Source organism: Parasteatoda tepidariorum, chromosome 6 (genome assembly GCF_043381705.1).
Source record: "Parasteatoda tepidariorum isolate YZ-2023 chromosome 6, CAS_Ptep_4.0, whole genome shotgun sequence".
NCBI classification, from domain to species: Eukaryota; Metazoa; Arthropoda; class Arachnida; order Araneae; family Theridiidae; genus Parasteatoda; species Parasteatoda tepidariorum.
Window position 1 is genome coordinate 7,211,543 of NC_092209.1, and position 12,550 is coordinate 7,224,092.

At 30.2% G+C, this 12,550-nt stretch overlaps 1 protein-coding gene across 1 annotated transcript; it reads left to right on the plus strand.

Annotated features, from left to right (window-relative positions):
• Window positions 1-103: 103 nt before the first annotated feature.
• On the plus strand, window positions 104-9,395 carry LOC107439241 (mediator complex subunit 10). Its single transcript, XM_016051764.3, has 4 exons — window positions 104-345; window positions 3,726-3,809; window positions 6,090-6,192; window positions 9,225-9,395. Exons 1-4 carry the CDS (start codon window positions 224-226, stop codon window positions 9,318-9,320), a joined length of 405 nt encoding a protein of 134 aa, XP_015907250.1. The 5' UTR covers window positions 104-223; the 3' UTR covers window positions 9,321-9,395.
• Window positions 9,396-12,550: the final 3,155 nt, after the last annotated feature.

Below are 12,550 nucleotides of genomic sequence, written 5' to 3' on the forward strand. Positions count from 1 at the left end.
CCAAACAAATTATAATCCGCATCTTCTTCGAAATCAACACAATTTTTTTTAAAAATAAAGTCAATGACCTCTGTTATTAAAAGCTGTAACTTTAACTACCATTAATTTTTGTTTTCTTCGTAAAATTTTCTATTTTTCTCATTTGAGTGATTTGGTCGCGCAGTTGGAAATAAGTTCTTTTTATTAAAGTATCTTAGTTATTTAAAAAGTTTTAAAGGAAACAATGTCTGCTCCTTTAGAAAATTTAGAGGGTTGCTTGGAGTTATTTATTGAAAATGTTCGTCAATTAGGCATCATTGTCAGTGATTTTCAACCACAGGGGCAAACTATTTTGAATCAGAAAATGTGAGATACTTTTTTGTTTATAAAAAAATTTTATTAAGGAAGTTAATCATCACTTTGGGATTTTTATCATAACTACGGCAATTATAAGTGCCGCCTATATTTTATCTGAAATCTATAAAGACCAGTCACCTATTTCAATATTACCTGTTCATCCATGAAATTATTTTAATATTATGATAATAGAGGTTAAAGGCTAGTTAAAACACTTTTTCAGCCAATATTTTTCCTTTCATTTTTGTAGCATGATTACTATTCACCTTCAAGATACTTGCCGAATCTAAAATTGCAGTTGTTATAATGGTATAGTTGGTATAATGTTTAATTTTTCCATTTTAAATGAAAATGTATGTGCATTTTCAATATATCCTATTTTACAGTGAGTTTTTAAGGAATTGCTCTACAAGAAATTCAGTGTTCACCATGATTTTCCAAGCTGTTTATAGATGATTTTAAATCCATAAATGCTAACTGGTAATAAAGCGTAAAGTTGCAGTTTTTAGCATTTCATCTGATTCTTTTATTCTGTCTGTGCTCAAATGTATTTGTATAAGCCTGCTTAACAATATTCTTGCAACACAGGAGCGAACATTGCAGATTATCACAGCAGCCGCTGATTATTTTTACTGTTAATTTTATAACTTTGACTTTGTGAGGGAAAAGTTTAGAACAAAGAAAATAAAACCTAGAGTTTTTTTCTATCAATTGTAAAAGTAGAATAATTTTCTCCTTTTTAAACCTGAAACCAAAAAAGATAATAACCCATCTCTATCTTGCATCCTAAAGGTATAGCCTACCTATGTGTCTTTCTGATTAACACAGCATCGGCATTTTGTGTGGAAGAAACTTATTTATTTCTTGGAAGAAATAAGTTTTTCCTAGTAGACTGGAAGAAAGTGGGAGAAACTGGTCAAAATGGGAGAAATTTAAATGGACCAATACAGTTTTTTTTTAAGTATAACAACTAAAAATTACTCAAATTACAAACAACTAAAATTTGATGTAGTGCAATCAAAAAAGTAAAAATTTTAAGCATGAGTTTTAAACTGTTGATAACTAGTAAATCCTTTCATATCACTAACTAGTTGAAATAATTTATCCATAGCATTTTCTATCCTATCAAAACAAGAAATTTTCACTTGCCAGCTCGCCATTTACGACCTAATATTTAGGACTAGCAAGTAAGTTCTGTCTTATAGAATGTTACGTTTCAAATCATTCACCATATTTTTCCTAAAATTTTTAGTATCCAGTTAACAAATATTAAAAATGGTGAATAATAGTTTCATAGGTACTTTCAAAGGGATATTAATTCAGCATGTAAAGTTGTGCCTCATACGAAAAAACTGTAGGTAATCTAATGTCAACAGATGTGTTAACAGCTCTAAGTTTTTGACACCTTGAGTTAGCAAAGAAAAATTCCTTGAAATTGGAGATAAAGAAACTTTTTATTTGTTGAAACCCAAATCTCTCTAATGAACAAGTGGATGTTGTGTTGTTAGTAATAGCATACCTGCCAACTTTTAATCCTTTCAAGGATGATATTCCCTAGTGGTAGTAAAATGAAATGCGAATTACAATTTTAGGCAGAAACATTTGCTGTATTATGAACAAGCTTATGCAGATTACTGGAACAGTATTACATATTAATGTATATGCTTAATTTTTTTAAAAATAGTGGTGAATTAAAAATATTATAAATTAAGTTTATAAATGCAAGGNATAAATTGACACTTTTCATGAGAAATGCTCAGCTCTAAGTTTTTGACACCTTGAGTTAGCAAAGAAAAATTCCTTGAAATTGGAGATAAAGAAGCTTTTTATTTGTTGAAACCCAAATCTCTCTAATGAACAAGTGGATGTCGTGTTGTTAGTAATAGTCACACAAAATTCAAGTTTGTTTGCTACAGGGAGATTTCCATATCGTGATCTGCGGCAGAATAATTGCCAAGTCTTGGCAATTTCTGGGCAGTGGTTTACGAGCAACTGAAAAGAACATCACAGAAAGGGACCAGCTCAAATGGTACACCTCATAGCCACCCCAAAAAAGGTGTCCTTTTAAAGATTAAAAGATGAAGATATAGAAATATTCTTTAACTTGATAAATTTAGGTCTGCCACCAAAATTGATTAATAAATTCTAGTAAACAAATAAAAGTGGAGCTAGAAAGGTAAAATGTTCTATTTAAAGCAAGATTCTTTTGCTTATTGGTATTTAAATTTTGTAAATATTGTTTTATGTGTGACGCAATTGTATTTTTAATATTTTAATTTATTTCTACCGTCTGTGAAAGAAGCTTCAGCTGTCATAATAAACCAAAGATAACTTACAGACCCTCTTTGATGACTGAGATGCTTGCTGACTTGTTATAAATTTGTTATAAATTGACCCCTTTCCTAACAAAGGTTAATGCGAGGTATAGATATTTGATGCTAAGTTTATGGTATTTAGGTGTCATGAATGTCAACTTCATTAAAAGTATGTGATTCAATGTCTTAATTTTTTTTCTTCTTTAATGACTTGTAATGAATGATTTGTGGATAACAGTAGAACCGTTAAAACTTTTGAAACTAATGCCTGCAATTTAGAGATAAACATGTTCCAGTTTTTCATATTCTACATTCTTTTATGGTTTTGGTCACCAATAAGTGTCTACATCTGTTAGCATCTTGAAAACTTTTCATGAAGATAGTAGCAAGCTAAGATTTTAGTCTAGCTAGTACTTTAAAATTAAAACTCCATGCCCTGTTCTAATTGTTGATAGTTATGAATTTTCTCGGTATTTAAAGTCATTGGTATAGTAGTCATTGGTAATTGTTAATAACAGATCAATCATGGTGTCTAATGTGTATGAACTGTTGTGTTCAGTTTTGCTGGTTATTCGAGTCCTGTAACTTTATTTAGGAGTTCCGATTTCGTTGTCTAAAACCTGCATCATGTAGTCTAAAAAGTAACTTATGATATAGAACAAAATCTATGCCAAGGGCCTGCTTAAGAAATCTGGAAATTGTAAGAATTATTGGGTTCCCAATGGATGGTTATGACTAAAGTTTCACATTTATATACAAAATGCTTTATTTAGAACAAAGTAAATTATGACAATCGAGCTTATATTTATTTTCATCTTTGTGGACTAATTATGCTAATAGATAATTCTTAAGAAAAAGCATTGAAAAAAAATTAGCTTCGAGAGGAGGCTAAGCTTGGATCTCTAAGGCCTTAATGATGAATCAGGCACTTTCTAATCCTGCACAGAGGCAACTGTTTAACCAGACTATTTTTTCTATTTTAAAGTTTAAATGGTTTGTAATGTTGTAAATATTTTTTTTAAAAAAAACTGTTAGATATTTTTTCTCATAATTTTACTTTTGATTCTTTAATAGAACACAAATGGTTACATATATGCAAGAAATTGACAAGTGTAAAAATCAAGTGCAAGATATTCAAGTGCCATTAGAAGTATTTGAGTAAGTTCTAATTAGATTTATTTATAGCTACTCATTGTCCTCTCAACTTGTGTTACTGACGCATTTATAATTTTCTTTTATTCTTTAAGTTGTGGGGCAAAATTAATGGTCGCCACTAGGCAACTAAACATAAATTTTACTAGTTTGTATCTTTGTTACAACCAATCATTGCTTTTTTATCGTAAATACACAATATGTGCTTACAATTTCTCTTATTATTTTTTACCCAGAAGAGTTGTGATCGCCTTTGAAATATTCAGGTTATTTTAGACTGGTTCAAAATTTCAGGAAGACTGAATTGGTTAACAAAACTTTCAATCTAATTAAAGTTAACTTTGTTTTACATTTTTTTTTTATATATATTAATGGTCTATAATATTTAAAAGTAATCTATCTAATGTTATTTCATCAATATCATTGCAATTCTTCATTTATTTTGTGACTAATAAATTTTATGTTTATGTCAAACGTGTTAACAAGCAATATATATTTGTTTGCTATTTAATACCATAATTTTCTCGTTAATGATAATATTCTGTTTTTTAAGAAAATGTTTTTGTTTTTTTTAAAAAATCATTAATTTAAAAATTTACAAATTCTTGTAATATAAGATGTTTTAAATTGGTCAATGATTTTGAGATTCTTAAAATTTATTGTAACTATACTGTTAACTGTGCTGAAGAGTTTCAATTAGTGAAAGTATGTTAATAGTACAGTAGGGAACCGATTATCCGGAACGATCGGGACCAACGCTATTCCGGATAACTGATTTTTCCGGTTTTCTGAATCACTACGAAAAGCCGTTTTTTTATTGTCAAACTCAACTAAAAATAAAAATATTTGGAAATAATCTTAAAAAGAAGAAAAAACGATGAAGTAATACACTAATGATTATTTCCAAAATGATGGTAAAGTAAACTTCTTTCAAAAAAGAAAGAAAAATCCTGAAATCTTATGAGGAAAAAAAAAATTTTTTAAAAAAAATGGCGAGAGAACTTATTGAATTTCGTTCCGGTTTTTTGGTTTTCCGGTTTTCTGATTTCCGGATAAGGGGTTCTGTACTGTACTTGTTAAACAATAAGTTATGGCATTTATCAAATTACATTTTGAAAGTAATGTTTCTTCTGGAATTTTTCAGAATATCATTTATAACCCAGGAGAGATAATAAACTAAGAACAAAGTATAAATTTAGTGTATCTGTAAAAAGTATATGTTGAGTATGGATAAAAAAAACATGATATTGGTGTTGAATGATTATCGCAAATAACATGATGTCGACAAAAATCCTGCAAATCCTAGTTTTAAGACTCCATTTTCAAAACCATGATTTATTTCAATATTACAAATTTATTTCCGTATCTTAAATATGGCTTTCTTTCACAGTGTGATTTCCCCCCCCCCTCGAGAAACCCCTCGACATGTGAATTAAAATTACCAATCGGTGGATATGTAATGGCAGGGGAAAAAATAATTTTTGGACATAACAAAGCTTTTGAGATATCGAGAGTATTTTTTATTTTATTTAAACGACTTAAAACTCCTCATGCACCACAAAGTATAGCATGAGGCTTACAGTTGTAAGTAGAAAACAAAAGGAGAAAAATTTACAAATTTACATTGAAAACAAAATTCCGCAAGGCCGCAAGACTTTCAATACTTTTGACCAGTTCTGATAAGACAGGTGGCCAACAAATTGAAAGACGTCTCAAATCAGTCTTTAAATTCATTCGGGCACTCGCATAGAGACTACAGTGAAGAAGAATATGTAATATCGAGAGTATGCTGTATAATTTATTTTCTCAATATTACAATTATGGCTACATTTGTGAAATTTAACTACTTCTAAACTTAAATTTTTAAAGTAGCTAGAAAATAAAAAGTCTTGATATAAAGTTTCTTATTACAACCAGAATTTTTAATAAGGTGAATGAGTAACTGCTCATTTGCTGAACAAATATTTTTTTTTCTTTCTAGAAAATAGTAAAAATACAGTAACCTCAGTTGACAGTCAACCCTGATTGGCTCAAACTTCATATTTCAAGTCATCCATGCAACTCACATAAAAGGAATTATTTTTTTAATAAAGTTATTTGTTGAAAGCTTCCTATGTAAATATAGTATAACTAGAAAAAATTATTTCCATTACCTCAGAAAAATAACTTCAGAGTTGCAAAAAACATTGTTACAGCTTAAAATTTATATGTACTTTCCTTGATCTAAAAAGAATTCATTAATTTGTCATTTTATTCATTGATTATATCTCTACTCATTTTTAATAGGTACATAGATCAAGGAAGAAATCCACAGCTGTACACCAAAGACTGCATGGAGAAAGCTTTGAACAAAAATGAAGTTGTTAAAGGAAAAATTGATTCGTATAGAGTAAGTTTTATTCTTAGGTATAATAACCTGGTTTTAATTTATCAATTTATTATGCTAGAGATGTAATAAAAAATTAAATTCTGAGAAACATTAACATGCAACAGTATGATAGGTGTGTGTAAGTGTTGATACTTAAAATACCCTTGTTATCTTCAACATCAGTTTTAGACTGTGTGCGAAATTCTATGCTAAGAGGAAAAGCACTAGAAATGAGGCAACCTCAGCCCAAACCCGGTGCTGCCTCATTTTCTGTAAAAAGGTTTCTGACTCAGATTCATAATAAAATTAAGTAAAAAAAATTATACATTTATAAGGTATAAAGAAATTACAAAGCTCTGCGACTTCTGTTTTTTTTTTTTTTGCTTTGCTTCGTGACACACAGCAAAATCATGAGATTAATCGTCAAATGACTTTAGGATTTTGATTTTATTTTTGTTTTAGTCCATCTTGGACTTACAATTGATTCAGTTTTTCTCTTCGCTTTTTATTTTACAAAATTTAATGAAAAATAGAGGTTTAAATTTACTAATTTCCTTGTTTAGATATTGAGTGCAAACTATGACCTTATGCGACGTGTAGCTTGGGCAGAATTGGGCTCTTTGTGTATCTTGGGCTCGCCTCCAAAAGCGAGAGACTCATCTCTAAAAAACATAAATTTTAAGCTGTATATTGCTCAAATAAAGCATCAAATAGCATTAAATAAAGTATTCTTAAAGAGTATGAGTGCAAATTATCTTAAGATATTAAAATGTAAAAATAAAAATACAATAACGACTTAGATTAGAATTCTGTTAAGAAAAGAAGTTTAATATCAACATGTGAAACCATTCTAAGTTTAGAACCTAGCACAAGAAACAGGTGGTTTAACAAGTGTAGAAAAGCCACTGAGGACAAGAATAAGACCTACAGATTATGGAATTTGTGCTACCAAAACTCCATATTATTATTTAGGCCAGAAGATATTAGGATATGAGGAAAATAGAAAAAAAATTCTTTGAAGAAAAGAGCATTTCTGGAAGAATTGTTAAAAAACCTGAGCAATCAGGAAAAAAAAATGTAAGAGATTAGTCAAAAATATGAGAAGAGAATTAAGTCAAAAACAATCAATTGTAGAAATTCAAATTTTTATGGAATTTAGGGGTCATACACATATTAATTTAGCAAATTCAGTAACAAATTTAGTGCTTTTAAGAATGATTGATTCAAATCATCAATTCAGTAATTAAATCATAGATAATGAATTGAGGGACCATCTACTATATTGCATGGTGCTTAGCATTTTTAAAATAAACTTTAAGATGCTTATTTTCGATTTTTAAGAGCCCTTAAATGTGCTTTTTTCATTGGGTGTTTTTAAAAAGTGCTTAATTTTCCCTTTTCGAAAATGAGATTTTTTTCTTCACCTTATCAATTTTCGCCAGGTTTTATGCAAAAGCGTGCTTTCCACATTGTTCTATTCAACATTTTCACAACTAATTCCACCATATTCTATTTTATTTCAATAATTTTCTGCATACGAGTCTTTCATTGCTCCATAAATTAAATTATACTAGTAACTATTCAAATTTTTTGTTCTGACCAAAGATTTTGATATTAAAAATAGTATATTTTATTATTCTTTTGCAATAAAATTTGCATTATTGTCTTTTGCCCTTGCTAAAATTGTTTGGTTCTAAAAAATAACCTTCTTTTTTTGGGGGGGGGGGGCTTTAAGAAGCCTGAAGCTCCCAACAGTTAAAGACAAGTGGTACTTTGGGATTATCCAAGTAACCATTTTCCCCAAAAGGTAGCTTCTGTGCCAATAATCGCAAATTTTATCATATTTATTGTGTAATTTTTTATTACACAAGTTAGTTTTCTTTAACATATTTAAATGAATTTATCTGGGGGCGACAAAGATAATGACTTGTTTGTTTGTGTTTTAAAGGTTATCAAGGAGTTTTGGTCTTCGAAATGATAAATATAATAATATATATATTATTATATGAGTATAATAATATATATGGTTAGTTTCAAGAATAATTCAATGTGTATTTTTACTCTTACATTTATTTTGTTATTATTTGATAAATTTAATGTGTTTAGAATGTTTCTTTTGGATATTGCTTTTCATTATGATGGTGCCAGAGGATTTGCTTTTCATTATGACGTGATAATCACATAGCACCAGAAAAGCCAATATTTATATTAAGTTATTGAGTATTAAGTAGATTTTATTATTTTGAAAAATAAAATGCCATTTTTATTTGCTGTTTTTCTCCCCCAATTTTTTTTCTCTCTCCACTAAAGCATGTCCCTGAAATATTATATTTAGTATTAATGTATCCTAATCAGGGCCCGACATAGCCTAATTGGGGCCCGGGGCAAAAGCTTCTTGGGGCCCCCCATCCACTCACTAATCCAGTATTGAAGAACCGAACTCTATGTAGGTATTTAAATTTTTCACCTCATTATAGGTAACAAGAAAATTGACTAGAAGTGAATAGCTATAAAGTCCCCCTCCTCACATCCAATGGTCAGACGAACTATCGTTCTGTCGAATTTTTTAATTTTCTGACAATTCTGTGTCCATCATGCCAAATGTAGTTTTCTGATTGTTAACTTCGTTATCTAGCTGTGAAAAATTCAAATCCTTGCTGATTTTAGGGAAGAATTCAACTAAATTTTTGCAATTACGGAGTCTTAACTAAGCCCGCCAGAAGCCTGTAATCGCAGTTTGAGATATGTAAAAATACAGGATTTTGATTGGCCAAATTTGACCGTCGTAGCTGCGAAAATTTAGCTGTATTCCGCCCTAAAATGAAATGGATTTACGAAATATAGATTAGATTAGTGAAGAAGCTAACATAAAACAGGTGGATTTTTCACTGTACTGATATTTTGTTTAATAAAAGTTCATTAAGGAAAGAAATGTAAAATAAACTTTCTATTCGATTTGGGGGCCCCTTTGATGTGGGGACCTGGGTCAACTGCCCCGTATGCCCCTGCTTTAGTCAGGCTCTGATCCTAATGCTATATTTTTTTCTCTTTAGCGTTTCAAAAGTCTTCTTCTGGTTGAATTGAGCAAAGTGTTTCCAAATGAAATGGCCAAGTATCGTGCTATCAGAGGAGATGAACGACCCTCCTAAAAGTTCTTTCTCATACCCATTTGTAAATAGCCTTCAAGAAAACATTAAGTATTCAATAAAATCTTTTTAATCTCATTTGTTGTTTGATCTACATAATGAAAAAATGTTTTTTCTCTCTTTTTCTATACATAAAAAGCTAATGGTTAATAGATGTTTGTGAAAAATGGATAAATAATACAGTATTTACTTCATATAAATATTTTCCCCCTTGGCATTACATATCTACCTAGTGTTAATTTCAATTCCTATGTCGATGATATTCCTCGTAAAACCTTGTTATGTCGAATTTTTTTTAAGTAGAAAATTTATTTTTTCGGAAAAAAAATCACAATACAAGTTTATTGTAAGGCAATTCTTTTCTATTTAATGCATAATAATTTTCTTCTTACTTTTAGAAATAAAACTATCATTGTTTTATTTAGACTTATGGTCAACTTTCATTACATGCATAGTTATCAGTAGTTATTAAAATATTTCATGACTCTACCTTAAGAATACTATTTTAGAATATATTTATCTATGATATTCAGTTTTAAACTTGCTATTTCAAAAACTCGCTATCTCGAAGGGTTTTTTTTTGTGTCCCTTCAACTTTGAGATATCTGTAGATGTTTATGAAGGGGAAAAAAAACTACAAAAAATGCTTTTTTTGTTCTATTTCACAAAGATAACTGAAATAAAACAATATTTAGGTTATGCACTTTCAGTTAGTGATTATATCAAAAATATTACTAACCACTAAATATCTAAGAATATTTGCTTTTAGGACTCCATCTCTTTATTTTAGAAGCAATATAGAATTAAAATACAACATGGAATAGCGAATTGAATATGGAATTTAAAGAATAAAATTTTACATTGAATGTAATGTCTATAACTGAAGCCGCAAACAGGATTTTTGCCTGAATCAGAAATTTTTACTTCAGCAAATATTCAGTCCCACCGCACATCAAATCTCAAATGAAACTTGGCTAACTGCCAATCCTGCTAAAAAAATCCTTCTTAGTTTTAGTGGTGCATGATGATAATTAAATTAATAATAATGAAATAGTTGTCTAGGGATGTTAATTGTATCTAATACTCAAAATAATTTGGGATAGCAGCTAAAAATTAATAATAATTAATTGAACTATGTAGAAATAGTTCAATTTCACAATAATATTTTTGTATTCAAGACTGGAAAAAAATAGATGTTTGATTTTTGGTGTTTTTCTAAAAACAATAAGTCAATGAATAAAATTTTAAAGGTACCAATAATTTTTACAATTGGCTAAAAACAAATATAAGGAGATGCGCTGATATACATTCTGCTTTTTTGTGTGTGTGAAGATAATAGTTTATTGAAATAAACAGCAAATGTACATTAAAAACACCAAAATATAAAAATATTTACAACAGTAAAAAGATATATCAACCAGAAAACCAAATTATCATTTACCTTTGAAAGACAGTTCGAAAAGTTTATTTTGTCATCATTGCTGGTAGTAATTTTTTTCCCACCAAAATCATAGCCAGATTTTTTTATTATTATTAAATTCTTGTATGCGACCAGGTATTGGAATTCGCAAACTGCCTATAAATTTAAAGTGTAATTTCTTTGCTTAAGTATACAGCAATATTATAAAAATATTAATGCACAATTTTAGCAAAACATTTAGCTGCTTCATTATTGATTTTCAACACAGCAATAATGAACAAGAAATTAGTAATTTTATTAAAGATCTAATGTTTATGTATTTAGTTAGAAAAACAAGCAAGAGAAAATCTTCATGCCAATATGGTTTCTTTTCAACAATATATAACAATTATTATAATATAGTGAATTTTTGTGTAAAATCTATTGAATTTTATAATTCAAAAAAGGAATTATCTCTAAAATTGTTTGCTTCAAACTTTTGCGTTAAGAAACAGCATTCATGCAATAATATAAATAAAATTAAGTAGACTTCTGCAGGATGGCCATGAATTTAGAAAAAAATAATTCCTGAATTTTCGAGACTGAGTTTATGAAATTTCCCTGATTTTCGTGGTTAGGAGCATGAATTTTATTATTAAATTTACAGGATTGCTTTAATCTGATATATAAGCATTTGTTTGGGGAAAATATTAAACTTTTACAGGTACCTCAGGGAGTAGTTAAAAGTCAAAAAGCTGATTATTGAGATCAAACAATGTTGTGTTTAAAACACATTTTAAATAATTGGAAGGAAAAAAAATGCCTGAAATTTGAGTGAGGAAAAAGTGTATATAGGAAGCATACAGGTATAGGACAAAATAATAGGAACACCTGTGAAAAAATGAAAATATTTTATTAATGAGAAGTTTGGCCTGAATGACAGCTTGCATTCAGCGTAGGATTAACAAATAAAGGTCGTGAACAAAGTTCATTGGAATTTGCAGCCATTCTTCTTGCAGGGCAGTCTCGAGTTCAGAGAGTGTGCATGGAGAAGGATTAACAAATAAAGGATTAACAAATAAAGGTCGTGAACAAAGTTCATTGGAATTTGCAGCCATTCTTCTTGCAGGGCAGTCTCGAGTTCAGAGAGTGTGCATGGAGAAGGATACCGAGCACGAACTTTTTTCTCCAAAAAACCCCACAAAGGCTCAATGATATTGAGATCAGGGGACTGAGGACACCACGTTAGAAGGTCAACTTCATCATTATTCTCATTTAACCATGTTTGAACATAGTGAGACGTGTGAACAGGGGCGTTGTCATCTTGGAACACAGGACGTTCTCCCGCAAAGAGAGTATAAAGCATAAGGTGAAGATGATCTGCAAAAATGCTTCGGTAATGGTCCTCTTTGACCAACCCCCTCCTCAAGACAACGAAAGACCCTAATCCACGGGCAGATATAGCGCCCCACACCATCACAGAAACACCTCCATGTTTCACGGTTGGAACCAGGCAGTCTACATGAAATGCTTCTGCTGGCGTTTGCCACACGAACACACGTCCGGTGGTCTGGAATAGTGTAAAAGAGGATTCATCAGACCAGATGACTTGTTCCCATTGCAGTTGTGTCCATTTTAGGTGGTCTTGGCACCACTGTAGTCTCTTCAAAGCATTCCGCACTGAAACTAACGGTTTTGGAATAGCTACTCTGCCATGAATGTTAGCAGCATGCAACTCCCGTTGATTAGTTTTCATGGATACAAGGTTCTGAAGATGGGTATGCATCTCGGATGTTATCACCGGCAGCGTAGTCTTGCGTTTTCGAGCTACTAT